This window comes from Cebidichthys violaceus, unplaced genomic scaffold (genome assembly GCF_023349555.1).
Source record: "Cebidichthys violaceus isolate CVI_PGR_0920_01 unplaced genomic scaffold, fCebVio1.0.p SCAF_37, whole genome shotgun sequence".
NCBI classification, from domain to species: domain Eukaryota; kingdom Metazoa; phylum Chordata; class Actinopteri; order Perciformes; family Stichaeidae; genus Cebidichthys; species Cebidichthys violaceus.
This window is the reverse complement of record NW_027176561.1, coordinates 1,118,661-1,133,078: the sequence shown is the minus strand read 5'-3', so window position 1 is coordinate 1,133,078 and position 14,418 is coordinate 1,118,661. Positions and strand designations below refer to the sequence as shown.

General features: G+C 43.4%; 1 protein-coding gene across 3 annotated transcripts in view; it reads left to right on the top strand.

The window, feature by feature from the left end:
- Nucleotides 1-7,177, top strand: part of atp8b3 (ATPase phospholipid transporting 8B3) — a 42,336-nt gene extending 35,159 nt beyond the window's left edge. For all 3 annotated transcript variants that reach the window (XM_068726005.1, XM_068726004.1, XM_068726006.1), the window contains 11 exons: nt 1-168; nt 358-469; nt 580-655; nt 762-885; nt 1,904-2,090; nt 2,270-2,493; nt 3,376-3,459; nt 3,573-3,797; nt 5,160-5,298; nt 5,571-5,701; nt 6,839-7,177. In XM_068726005.1, coding sequence (XP_068582106.1) covers nt 1-168; nt 358-469; nt 580-655; nt 762-885; nt 1,904-2,090; nt 2,270-2,493; nt 3,376-3,459; nt 3,573-3,797; nt 5,160-5,298; nt 5,571-5,701; nt 6,839-7,081 — 1,713 coding nt within the window. In that variant the 3' untranslated portion in view covers nt 7,082-7,177. The remainder of the gene's footprint in view (nt 169-357; nt 470-579; nt 656-761; nt 886-1,903; nt 2,091-2,269; nt 2,494-3,375; nt 3,460-3,572; nt 3,798-5,159; nt 5,299-5,570; nt 5,702-6,838) is intronic.
- Nucleotides 7,178-14,418: the final 7,241 nt, after the last annotated feature.

Here is a 14,418-nt window from a genome sequence, read left to right as displayed (position 1 = left end):
TTGTTTGCCCAGGCCTGTCTGAGGACTCTGTGTGTTGCGGTTCGATCTGTTCCCGAGGCATCATGGGAGCAGTGGAGTAAAACTCTGGCCCAGTCTGCTGCCATGGCGACCGTTGACCGTGACGCACTGCTGGAAAAGCTATACGATCAGATGGAGAGAGAGCTGCAGGTGGGCTCGTCTGCAATGTGATTTTTAAATGTTTATTTTCAGTCCGCTACTTAAAAGTGGTAAAGATGATCATTGACACAAAGTCTTTTAAATCAAGCTTATTGGTTTCTGCCCTTAACTTTTCCCCAAATTAGGTTTTGTATGTGTGGAACACAAAGTAACGCATTTGAACTTTCCTCTTTTTCGTAGCTTTTAGGGGTGACAGCGATAGAGGATCGGCTTCAAGAGGGCGTTCCTGAGACTATTGCACTGCTCCAACAGGCTGGCCTTAAAGTATGGGTACTGACTGGGGACAAAAAAGGTATTGTGACATACTGTAGCAGGAGATGGGAGCGGCGCCACATGTCTCATGCCTACATGTCTCACTGTGGTTTCTGTCTTTTCCTGCTCGCTCTTTCTTCATCCTTGCAGAGACTGCAGTGAATATTGGATATTCTTGCAAGCTACTGGATCCTGAGACCAGATTACTGGAATGGCAGGAGCTGAGGTTAGCAATGATAAAAAAAAAAAAACACACACACACTCATGCACACACTCACACTCATGCACACACTCACACCAGCTCATTGATCTTTGTATGTTTGCCCCTGCAGACAGATACTCCAGTCCCCAGACCCAGGGGTCAGTTTCATCAAGGCCAGACATACAGAGCTGTGGGCTGTAGACAAGCAGTCGGCTGGAGCAAAGACCGCCGTGGTCCTCACTGGACCTGAGCTGGTAAACACTGGACATACAGGCAGTGGGTTACTCAAATAGTTTTCAAACGGCCAATTAGCTGTCGCGCTATAGTTTACAATTGACTCTGTATGATGAAACACCGTGTTGTTAACGTCGGAGAACGGGATAGGACAGTGGAAATTCAAGGCTCTTGTGCTGTTTACAGTTAATTGTGTATTGGTCACAAAGTAGAATTTTTAGATATAAAGTTTTTTTCTTAAACCTGCAATACTAGTGGAATCCTCTTACAGTGATCACGTCTGTTTGGGTCAAATTGATCTCTATAAGCAGATGATTATTGTAACCAACTTATTTTGATTTTGCTTTATTTCTCATATCAGATAAATATGAACACTTTAAGCTGACTACTTGACAACGATAAGCGAATGTTTTAAACATTTTTACAGGAATGATTCTGTCCCAAGCATTTTGATCAATATCAGCGGTTGATCCTTGTAACCGTGATCACTATGAGCGGTTTCCACTGTACTTGATTTTTTTGGCCACTTGGGGAAACAAGCTGTAAACAAAACACTGACTTTAATTGATATGGCAAACTGGTTAACAAACAGTTGCATGTGTAGACACCTAGTAGATAAATAGATTCTGGATAAGGAGACACATTGGCATTAATTTGTGCCTACCTGATGATTGTCACTCACAATATTCACTCTCCTTTTAGCTCTGCTTTTGTCTCTACCAACTTCTGAGAAAATGATCGGCCATATCTTTATGAAACGAAAGCAATGAACTGAAACACGCTGAACACTGCAGATCTGAGGGGAACATCCGACCCGTTGTTACTATAAAATATTGATCATAGCAGCTTTAATCCTGGCAGATCTAAAATGCATAAGGTTTTTTTTCTATGAGATGTCAAAGCTGTCTATCTGAAACCCAAAAGTAACGGGGCAGTCTCCTATAAAGGTCCTGCAGAAGGTACTTTTTTTATATTATATATATACTGTGTATGTATAATATAACCAAAACTGAGCTGTTTGATGGTGTTGTGCTCCAGGCCGAGTTTGACCAGAGACCAGAATGGGGGGCCTCGTTCATGAGCCTGGCAGAACAGTGTCAGTCGGTGCTATGCTGTCGTGTCACACCTGGACAGAAGGCTGACATTGTCACGTTGGTCAGAAAACACTCCAGCTCTGTCACCATGTCCATCGGGGACGGTGCCAATGATGTAAATATGATCAAGAGTAAGTCGGGTGGAATTGTGATATGACAGAGGTGTGTGTTTGTAGCTGTTAATTGTTGCCAAATCTTACTCATCCGTGTACTAATTCAATTTGGGTATATTGTGCTTTTTGGTAATATGTTTTTACATTTTCCTTCTCTTTTTCGATCCGTGTCTTTTCTTGCTGTTCCCCAACACCAGCGGCTCATGTCGGTGTGGGAATAGAAGGAGTGGAAGGAGGTCAGGCGGTGCAGAACGCGGACTATGCATTGTCCCAGTTCAGATTTCTGCAGAGGCTGCTACTGGTCCATGGACGCTGGTCCTACCGCCGCATTTCCTTCTTCTTGCTCTACTTCTTGTTTAAGACCTGTGGCTTTGCTCTCGTGCACATATGGTTCGGTTTCTTCAACGGCTTCAGTGCTCAGGTTAGACATACATGGATGAGAGTTAAATGGATAGTTAGGATTTTTTTGTACTGGTTTGTATGAGGTTCTTACCCATAGTCAGTGGATGGCGGTCGACGCACTCGTAGTTTGGAGAAACAGGCAATAGATTGCTTTGCCGAGCAAAGCAATCTATTGCTGTGGATGGCAGCAGCAAAACGTATTTTACCCACCTGAAAGAAAGGTGGGTAAAAAAATCATTATCAGTTTGATTTGCCATATTCAGAAACTTTTTACCACTTTACCATTCTGCCGAGGAACTGAAGCTGTTTTGTGTGTTTTTGTATGTTCTCTTCAAAGCCACAAGACTCCATTTAAAAAACCCAACAAAAAACAGTGATTTTACCTCACAGAACACAGGAGTTGCTGCTTTACCGTGGCCTTGAGTGGTAATTTTTTTGTGTTATTGTGTGACTTTGGCGAATCCAAACTAACCATTTTAAAACACCAAAGTCCCACAATGACACGAACAAACCAACCGATCGAGGCAGCAGTAGACCAGTGACTCCGGTGTTCTGCGACGCAAAATGACTGTTTTTGTCAAAGGACTATTGTGGCTTTTTGAGAGAGCATAGATGGAGCTTCAGTTCCCAGTCGAAAAGTCTGTCAATTAGGTAAAGCGGTGAGGTTTTGCTGCCCACTGCAGTACATTGCTTTGCTCCGGGGCTGGCACTCCTGCTTCTCCAAACTGGGGGGCGTAACGACCGCCATCTACCGTAGGTGATACACTGACTATGAATAAGTGCCTCATGCAACCCCACGTCCAAAAATTATACCTATCCATTTGGAGTCACATAATGAACTGAAGTTAAAACATGGAGAAAACATCCTGTAGTTATTCCATCATCTGTTTCTCTCCTGCAGACTTTGTATGAGAATTGGTTCATCGCTCTCTACACAGTCTTCTACACAGCGTTCCCAATTATGTGTCTGGCCTTCTTTGAACAGGTGAGGCAGTTGAAGAGATGGAGGTTTTTACGAATGATATTTCATTATTGATATTATTTTATGTATTTTAAAATCTAAGTCATAATGTTTCATCCTGCGTCTTTGTGTTTTAGGACGTGAATGCAGACAGCAGTCTGAGGTGGCCGGAGCTGTACAAGGCTGGACAGAGAGAGGAGCTCTCCAGCCCTCTCATGCTGTCTATAGCACTCCTCTATGCTGTCTACGCATCACTTGTACTCTTCTTCATCCCGTTTGGAGTCTATTACGACACGGCCTATGACTATCAGACCATGGCAGTCACTGTTGCCTTGGCAGCCACGCTCACTGCCAACATCGAGGTCAGGATCACACCTTTCTCTCATACATGCAAGTGAACCACAGAAACTCTGTGGTTCACAAAGTTAAGTCAAAGTTAATTAAAATGTAATATGAGAACAGAAGAGGATTGTTGGATATTATTACATAATCAACCTGCTATACACCCTCAATTAAATTAACTATTGATGTCATAATTTGATGTTATTACAGTAAAAAGAGGTTTTATTCAAAAGTGTGTTCATTTTCAAAATTATGAAATCTAAATTTACTAACTGCAGCTGGAGAAGCAACAAAAAAGGTGAAATATGATGACAATTAAAATCATATGATGAGTAGAAGGCAACATGCACACCACTTGCTTTGTTTCCTTTGTGGGGCAAGTACTCAATTCGCCTCAAGAATAACAAAAAAATGTATGTATTTAATATATTAGTATATAATAGAAAAACAATATATGCTGTTGAGCCTACTGTTATATTTACATGTTTAGAGGTGATGTATAAAAGATTGGGAGCATTTCGATTGCCTTTCACCATGGTGGCTGCTGAGTCGGTGGCTTGCAGCTAACGGTGCTAACAGTGCTAACCGTGTAAACAACGTCAAAAGTGCTGAGAGATCGTATAGCGTTTACCTGAGGGGGGAACCGGAGGGTGGGTGCAACACTTCCAATGTCGTGACGGAGTTATCAGCTGTAGCCACCAGTGCAGAGCGGCGGCAGTGAGATACGCTCACATGAACTGAAAGCATGTGCAAGAAAGCACAGGGAAGCTTTGATAACAACACACACACACACACACACACACACACACACACACACACACACACACACACACACACACAGATGGTGACCTCATTCTCTGCTCAGGTAGACATAACTCCACTATATCTTCACATAGCAAATAGTTGTTTGCTGCTGTATTAATGCTGGGAAACTGTACTATCACACTCTAAACATAATAGCTTTTTTTGTCACAGCCATTTGAGAAAAAAATGAGAAAAGGTGGATTATTGTTGTCAGGGCTACAGCAAGATTTTAGATGGTTAAAATAAAGCAATGCAGATGTGATAAATAAGAGCGGGAATTTACTTTTTTTTTTCTTTGAAATTGGACAGTGAAATTGTGGGAAATTATCAATTGCTTAGTTGTTAAACTAAGCCAAATTGGTCTGTATTTAAGAGGTATTGGATAAGAGGCTACAGCACAATTTATTAACCAGAACAGTAAATACGGGAGCAAGCTGGTGGTACTTGCTAATGTGGTGATCAGTAAATCTAATCAGGAGGCCAGTTGGGGACTCTTTGGGAACAGAGGGTGAGGAGGAAGGCTGTTTATCCAGATGAGCCGTTCTCCTCTGATTACAGCGTTTCTGTTCGTCTTTCAGATCGCGCTGCTGACCAGATACTGGACGAAGTTCAATGTAGCAGCTGTGTTGGTCTCTGTGGTGCTTTTCTTCATCTGTACCAGGATCACCCAAAGCCCCATGCTGTTTAGGAAATCCCCCAAAGACTATTTCTATATAGGTACATTTCTGCTCCTCTCGGTGCACACCTACTTTCTGTCATTTGAGGGATGTTGCTCCTCTCTGTGGCCATTTTAACATCCATTACTGCAGAAAACTGCTGGACTTGATTCACTTGGAGACAAATAATATCAAAACAATTGTTGACAAAAAAAAAAAAATCAAAACACACAAGAAGAAAATGTCAATTGTAATGATTTTTTAATGTTGATCCGATGATCTGTCATGGTTCCTGTGAACAGGTTTGATTGCTCTGTGTGTGCTTTTCATCAGGTGTGTCTGATAAGGCCTTCATCGATCCGCTCGTGTGGCTCGCAGCTCTGCTCGCTACTTGGACGGCTGTTTTGCCCTCACTGACCGCTCTGGCTCTCAATGTCATCCTCACCATGCATGACAAACACAAGGTGAGTAATCTGCACGATGGCGAGACGCTACAGGCAAAAACAATGTGTTTTTTTGAATGCACTGATCATTTTTGAGATTTTGAAAGATGTCTTCCTTCAGACTAGTTTAAAGAAAACATCTAAAATACACATTTCGGTGTTGATTTTACTTTCTCCTAAATTCACTAAAAGTTGGCATTAGATAATGCCTCATTTGCATATTTAAACATAACATTTCAGAATGATCTTAATGTAAGTAATCAGCTGAGGATGTCTCATGGTGATATGTATTACCATATTCACTTGAGTGTCTTGCAAAATGGATGTCATTTTACAGTGGGGGTTTGTTCATATATCATTCATACCCTGATTTATACAACATTTTACTCCTGAAAACATGGAAAGTTTTTTTTTTTGTGGAGGTTGACAGTATATTCTTATTTATGGAGTGATTAAAAAAAGATATAAAAAATTCCGTCTGTAAAATCCTTCGACTCTAATATGTCAACAAAATGAAACAAGAATTTTGAACCTGGCTTTATACAATGTTCAGATTTCTGATCTAGAAAATGTATATCAAATTTCAGAAAACTTGTCTTAATGAAAGTAATCAACTGGGTACGTTTCATGGTGATATCTATTAGTTTTATTTTTTACTTATTTACCTGTAGTGTCTCCCCTTAAGACGGTCAGGAAAAAAATGAATAGTTTAAAAAACTGGAAATGAAAACATTTAGCAGTCACTTGGATGTGAGACACATATCCATTGAAATTGGTGGGATGATTAAGCACACAGCAGTAAGGTCCTGAACATCAATCTCAGCCTTTTTCCAAAACTACAGAAGACTTTGACAGTTATGTAACAGTTTCACTATTTTTCTCAGTAATGATTATCCAGTTGTGTGCATCCTACTGGGTTCTGACAGGAAAATGTGCTGCTGACGATTTATGAAACGTAACTGTTTGACTTTAGGACCACCCCGACATGATACTGAATGTAGTTCCCATTTCATGTTAATTTTGAGTTGTAAGAGGGCGGAGCTGTGTACCTTAATTTGAGTTGTTTCCAATTCAACAAGTTATTGTGGTTTCATTTCCATGAAAACAAAAGCATGAGCTGTCGTGGCAAATGGTCACTCTCACCCGTCTGTGATGTAGGTGCACAGCGCGACCCGTCAGCCGGTGGAGCTGAGGTCAAAGTTCAGAAGGGGGACGTCTCTTCGCCGTTCCTCTTACGCCCTCTCTCAGGGGGCCGGGGCCGGACGCCTCATCACTTCAGGGACCTGCATCCGCAGCACCGTGCCGACGGTGGATGAGAAGGTGACTGCAAGTAACAACCCCACTGACTCACAAGTCCAGATTCACATGACGAACAACAATCATGTAACAAATATTTCATAACATAGATTGTTGCTCCAACATTGAATTGAAAAGATGATTCGTCATGTGTTTGTACTTAAAACATGTTTTTGAGGAGAATTGTTCGGAGAGCCTGCACTCTTCTTTTGTATTGCTACTTTTTCCAATAAAGTATATGATATAATATACAAAATACAGTTTGTACTATAAATCTTGTTTATTGTCTTCACATAGACAGTTTACCTCTACATGAACATCTCTGATCTTTCCTGTTTCAGACTGTTGTGGTAAAAATCAAATTTCTATCTGCGGGGGTCTCGGGGGATTTCCTTTGAAGATCAAACCAAACACAATAAACCGACAGCACATCTTTGTTTTACAATTGTTTTATTTGTTAATTTATTTCAAAACACGCAATTTTACCCATATTATCCTTTTAAGTTTTTATTTTTCTGTAACAGTTATTACTCAGATTTTTTTCCTTCACAAAAGTCTCAACTAGAGTGAAACTAAAAGTCCTCCACAGGCTCTCCGGCTTCTGCAGTGGGAGGAGGGAAAAGAGGCTTTCTGACCAGACGTAGTGAGTGGGTTTATCCGTTGTTTCTGTGTGGTTGAAGGTGTGTGGGGGGGAGACTACACCAGGGTATGTATGTGTGTGTGTGTGTGTATATATATATATATGTGTGTGTTTTAAGTGCAAGAGGTGGAATGTCCACATGGCCGGTAAATCACAGGACCCGTAGAGCAGCCCAGAGAGCTCAACCTTGTCTCCTAGGTTAGGTAGCCAGATTGTCATACCTCTGATTTCATCTTTGGTTTCAGCAAACACTCTCAAAAGGCAGACTCACTCTCTCCAGCATGTGCCTGTGTCTGTCTGTGTGTCTGTCTGTCCGAGTGCAATATAAGCCACTGTCTCCAGACGACTTTGTAAACTTAGGTAAGTACAATGTAAGCATCTTTGCATTGATTGTGGCCCTTCCTTGGCGCTGGGGACAAAGACAGTCGAACATTGTAGAACAATGGAGCCATGAGCGGGGAGGATCAGCTTGCAAACATCAAACATGGACTCCATTTTGATGTCAATGGCAGTTTGGGGCATTCATGAAACGCTGTATGACATCAGTGTGGTGAAACATGGGGCGCTGTAGTGCTCTCCTCTCCCCAGCCACTCTCTACTGTACCCAGAGTGACTGGGGTTTCTCCGGCCGCTCTGGGATCAGGGGCATGGGGGGGGGGGGGGGGAGTGTCATAATGTGGAGGGGAGGGAGGGGATGGGGTAGAGGGTTGTACACTCTGACCCAGCAGCAACGATTAAGATTGGGGGGGTCAGGTGTTTGCATAGTTCTCTGTGCAAAAGCCACCAACCGGAGCCATTTTTATTCCTCGCGGCTGGTTACATCATCGTTAGATTAGCAGGAAGTCGTGGCGGGTGATGGGAAGTATGTTCTTTGCACCACAGCTCTTGTTCTCTACTCCTGCAGTGCACTACATTGTGGCAGTAGGGGGGGGGGGGGGGGGCGGGGGGGGGCGTAGGAGGTTGAAAAGTGACAGCGGATGAGAAGGGAGTGAAATTGAAATGTTTCGGTTCGGAGTGTTGTGTAACCGAGTCAAGCTCGATGGGATGGGAAGATGGGTGTTTTGGGGAGAGCTGGGGGGGGGGGGGGGGGTGATGGGGCAGTCGTTTGGCAGTCGGGCGCTACAGCTCGTCACAATTCAGAGAGCCTCTTTTCCCTTGATTTTGTTCTTTCGTCCTCCCCTTCCTCCTCCCCACTGGCCTGCCCTCTCTCTACCTTTTTTTCTTGTTTTGAAACTGATTGTCTTCTACCATCACAAAGACACTTGGTTCTGATTGATTAACAGGTAACAGAAGAGGGAGAGCACAGTGTGACTGGGGGTGTCTACACCAGTCCCATTGGCGACATTCGATCCCACAGTGAAATGACACGCACATACGCTGTTTGACAGTAAATGCTGGCGACATTTCGGGCCGGATCATCAGTTGCCAAATGGTACTGCGGTTGGTTGGTCGGTCAGTCAGTAAGAAATGGTTTCAAATTTTCGCATGACAAATATTGCAACCCATAGCAAAGGAACATAACAAAAAAAAAAAAGAAACACTTTGTCTTCCACGTAGGTACAAATGAACACACATACACAGATTGAAGAAAAGCATGTAGACAGACATACAGGTATATTCAAGGCCGCTCGGGCCTGTGTGTGTCCCTCTGATTAACTCCAAGTAAACAGCCGTCTTTGGAAAAGCAAGACACACATTTCAGGACCCGAGTGAGGACCGCAAGCTGAGGAATGAAGATTGAATGCTATTGATTGGGAGGAGAGGAGTTTGACCTCCCCCAGCACACACTGCCCCCTACTGTCTGGATTTATATACATCAAAGAAACAGGGGGATAGGGGAAGGGTTGCAACAACACATGCACACAACCAGTGAATCCAACAGTGACGGAAATTCTAAAAACAAGGACCCCTCCAACGCCTAAAACCCAAATCCTCCCACCCTTTTTTTTTTGTTTGTTTTGATAACCAAAATATCCCCCACCCCTTCTCCACCCACTCCCAAGTCTTTCCATCCTCCTCCTCTCCCCACAAAATCACAGGTCATTCCTGTTGGTTTCTATACAGTTATACAATATCCATGCACAAAAGAAAAAAGCGCACCTTCTTTTCAATAGGAGGTGCTGGTCTTTAATATTCTAAGAACATCAGGAGCACTTGAACACACCCAGGAACCTTCAAAAGTAACTGTGAAATTGTTTTTTTTTTTCAGAGAAAAGACAAAATTAAAGGCAGAAGAAAGCTAACAATGTTAAAGGTTATTCCTCCTTTGGTTTAACATCACATTTTTGGTAAAGAATTCAGCCCAAATCATATTTTTGTCATTTCTTTTTTTTGTGTTTTGTTATTTTCCTTTAAACGTACCCGCCTTGGACAGAGCTTTGAACTAAACATCTAAAGTGAGCAGCTCTTGCCCCCCCCCCCCCCCCCCCCCCCCCTCTCTTTCCCTCTCGATTCTAGCCTTCGCTTCTGTCTCTTCTTTTTCTCACGTAACCCTTCACAGAAACATTCACAATGTCTTTTCCTTTATGAAAACAGTAAGTACATGCCGTAGCAAAAACAAACAAGAGAACGTACGAGAAAAATGAGCAAACAAATAAAAGGAATTTAACAGTATAAAGCTTCAAGTCACAAGTTCCAAAACTAACTATCATAGTATCATAGTTTCATAATCATTGTTATCATTAGCAGTATTATTTTCAGTTTAAATTACATAAAGTTTACATGAAAGGTTTTGAGGTATTTCAGAATTAATTGTCAACACAAGCCTACGGGTCTTAGCACTAGCCAGGGGGAGAGGTTGACTGGACAGACGAAGGTGGAGGGAGGAGAGAATTTGTGTCTATAAACTGTCGGTGAGTCTTCCACACTTGTCTAGTGAAGCCTCTGTGCTTGCACGCAGTGGAGATAGAGAGAGACATTAAGCGTTAAGGTTTCACAACTACAGCCCTGCGAGCGCTAGAGCCTCGGCCTTCTACCCCCCTCTTTCTCTGTTACACAAAAATATCTCTGATGCGAGAGAGGTAAGTGACCGAGAGTCTGAGCGCACCGGGGCGGAGAGGATAAAATAAGAAAGAAAACGTAAAGGCTCTGAGCTACTAGAAGATCAACGATACAGTAACAAAGACTCTGACAGATTAAGGAGTAACATATAATTTTGTTTCAAATAAATAGTGTATAGAAAATGTTTTATAGACTTTCTACATGATAAAGTGCTTGTATTCTAGTGTATCAAGATGGAAAGTCAATATGGGAGAAAATGCTGACACAGCCCCCACTCTGTGTCCCTCTCTTTGCCCCCCCCCCCTCCCCCTCGCTTTCCGTCCATCCAATTATGGGTGCGTTGTCTGAATGTGAGTGCATGTTTGTAAATGGGTGTGCAGCTATGTGCATGCACCCGTATGCTGTGTGTGTGTGTGTGTGTGTGTGTGTGTGTGTGTGTGTCCAGTGCAGTCCCACCCGTGGTTGAAGGGAAAAGGCACTCAACTCTGTCTGCAAGGCAGCCACCTCCTCCTGTGTGGCACGATGCAGTCTGACTGCGCTGTTTGTATGAGTGTGTGTGTGTGTGTGTGTGTGTGTGTGTGTGTGTGTGTGTGTGAGATATCAGTCTGTAAGTTTTGGGCAAAGAGTGGTGAAGGGGGGGGCTTCTTCTTTTTTTTTTTTTTTTTTTTTTTTTTTTTTTTTTTTTTTTTGGTTTGTGTCCCCCTAGGCAGTTTGGGACCGGTAGGCTGCAGTATCTTTGGTATCAGTGGCGGTTTCACAAACCACTCAGCTTAGTGAGGTAGCCACATTGCTTCTCACTACAAACAAATGTCATTTTGTCAGCCTAATACCTAGAGCTGAATCTAGCTATTTACCTATGCTCACTGAACTGTATACCACAAATCGATTTTCGCTCATCATCCTTTGGCGACGTTAACTCACTGCTTACAGCAACGTGAAGTTAGTCAGTACCTCTCAATCAACTCCTCCACAATGACCACCTCTTATCTAATCTGCACCGCTAATCTGACTACATTGTTGGAAATGCTACAGTTGCATCTTAAGACCATACAGATAACAATTGAGTCCCGAGCATTACCCCCACCCGCCTACGATAAAAACGCACCGAATCAGCCGGGACATTTGGAGGTCGTGTTTTGTCCCCCTCCGTTTTTGCCAGTTCTTGGGGGGCTCAGCTTAAAGGGGGCCGAGGGTACCACAGTTCTGACATGAAATGCCAAAAGAGAGAGAGCGTCCGTCGTTTATTTGTCTCTTCAGCAGCTCCCTGTTTTTCTTTTTCTCCTCTTGCTCCCGGTAAATGTCTCCTCCGAGTCTTTATTCACATAGAATGCAAAAACAAAACAAAAAAAATCCTTCATTGCCTCGGTCCTTGCATCCCTCTTTTTTTTTTCCTTTTAAAAAGTCCTTCCTTTTTTTTGTTTTTGATTTATCAACAAGGTGCCTTACTTATGCACAACAGAGCACAATAGTAACAAGAAATAGAAACTTTGTGTCTATGGTACTAATTAAATACCCCGCATCAATATAGAGAGGAAGAGAGAAAGAGAGGGGGGCAATGGGGTTAGAGGGACAGAGGAGGTAGAGAACCAAAGATAGAATGAGAGATCTTTCTTCTGCTTCAAAATGTGTCCAGTTATGTGTTGGAGACATTTCATTTGTAACACATACTCTGTCTGTGTGTGTGTGTGTGTGTGTGTGTGTGTGTGTGTGTGTGTGTGTGTGTGTGGTATCTTTGTCGTTTGAGGTTTGGTTATTGTATGCCTTAAAATCTGATTCTTTTTTTTCATTTTTTTTACTAAAAAAGTATATTTTAATTCAGATAAAAGCTGATTGTTGGTTGCTATGGCACACACCGCCCGTCATCAGTGGGGCGCACTGTAGCTGTGTGTGAACCCTAGTACCATATTCTCTGATTCGCATTAAGGCAGTAAGCATTGGCACTAATTATTGTAGCATTTTGGACAGCTGAGTGTGGTGGTTAGCTTTGGGTTAGCTACTCATAACCCTTGTGTGGGAATAACCAGGAGATTTGGTTTGAATTACATCTGTTAAAAGCTTCTTCTTTTTTTTTCCTTTTGCAAACAGATGGGATGGAAGAATGATTTGACAAAATATGAAGCCTCCCAAAATAATCTAAATTAAACCTCCAGTACACCTCCAATGTGTCGGTCTCACTAAGCCCGTCTGTTACTTTTTACTCTGTTGTACTTCTCTATCCCGTCTTTGTGTGATTTCTGCACTCTATTTTGTGGATTCTTGAAGATTTGGATCGGCTAAACAAATCCCTGCCTTTGCTAAATCCTTGCGTTTTCAGCGTTCAGTTTAACCATCCCCCCTCCTCCGGCTTCACCAGTGCTGTTGGATGAGGAACAACAATAGGATAATGGTTAGCTATTGATCTGCCTTCAAAGAGCTGCGAGGGCCTGAATGTGTTGTGCCGTGACTTCTCCTCAGCATCTAGTGGCTCCTTCCCTCCCTCTCCTCCTCTCTGAGCCCCCATTGCTCCGCTGGATACAGGTCTCTGCTATCGACAGCAGGGGGCACTGTTGCTCTGCCAGCGCAGGCAGGACTTTGGAGGGAGAGCTGTGCTGCTGCTGCTGCTGCTGCTGCTGCTGCTGCTGCTGCTGCTGCTGCTGTTATGAGGCCTTTGTGTCCCCATCTCCAGTGGGTTCCATGTGCTCCTCTTACATTCTGCTTTTCATATGCAGCTGTAATGTAGTTGGCTGGATGCCCCGAACGTGTTGTTGTCGCTTGGTTCTCGGTTATTGATCAGAGGAAAAGCTCCCAGCAGAACAAAGAGCATGCCCAGACATCTCGCCCGCCTCTCCTGTTGTGTCAGAGAAACACAGACTCTGGGCTCAGGCAGAGAGTAACAATGACATGTCTCCCTACAGGCCTCCAACATCTGTGCAAAAAAATATAGACCTGGGCCTGGAAGACCTGAGTATCTCCTGCCGAGCGTCTTGAGTTTCACCTTCAGGAGGGGTCAAGGCCCGCTCTCTCTGTCTGCATCGATTCATTTTTCAATTCATTAGTTTGCCGTATGATCGGGCTGAGCTGCTCTCTGAAATGGCTGGCCATCAGGAATACCTTTGGCCGAGGAATGAAGGAGACTACGGGAGGAAGCGGGGGGGGGGAGGTAGAGGCGGAGAATTGGAAAGCCGTGTTGTTGTTTTTTCATAGGCTGCGTTGTTTTCTTTATGACGGCCTTGTGTGTGCAGGATGGGGCTTGGATTATAAGGCTATGTGCTGTTCTGTTGTCAGATTTATTGCCGTTCTTTCGCCCTTGTTGCTTCCGTGTGCCGGCATGGAGGGGATGAGAGAGGGACTAAAGAGGCAGACACAAAGGAGGTGAGTTGGAAGAAAAAGCAGAATCTGTGGCTACTTGGGTTGGTGAAGGAGGCCGGCAAATGTGTCTTGATGCCCGTCCAACAAAAAAAACATCAAAATCTTTGGTGTCTCTTTACTTTTGTCAGATGCCATAAAAATGATTTTCTTTCAAAAAAGACAGAATCAATGATTGTCCTATGTGAGTAATGCAGAGTGGACCTGACTTCACGATTCACCTTTTAGATTATGCTTGTTACAGGTGAGAGCTTGAATTCTGACTGACAAAAGAGATGATTGCATGGCACAAAGGATTTTTTTGGGCAGAGGACGCAGTCAGATGGTCCAGGCCAGGTGGGGGTTGTTATAGACAGGTTTCACAGCCAATTTTCCATGTTGCCCGTTCTTCCAACCTGGTTCCCCCGGCCCCCTGAAGGCCCTCTCCTCCTCTCAGGCCTTGGAGAAGGTGGTGGCG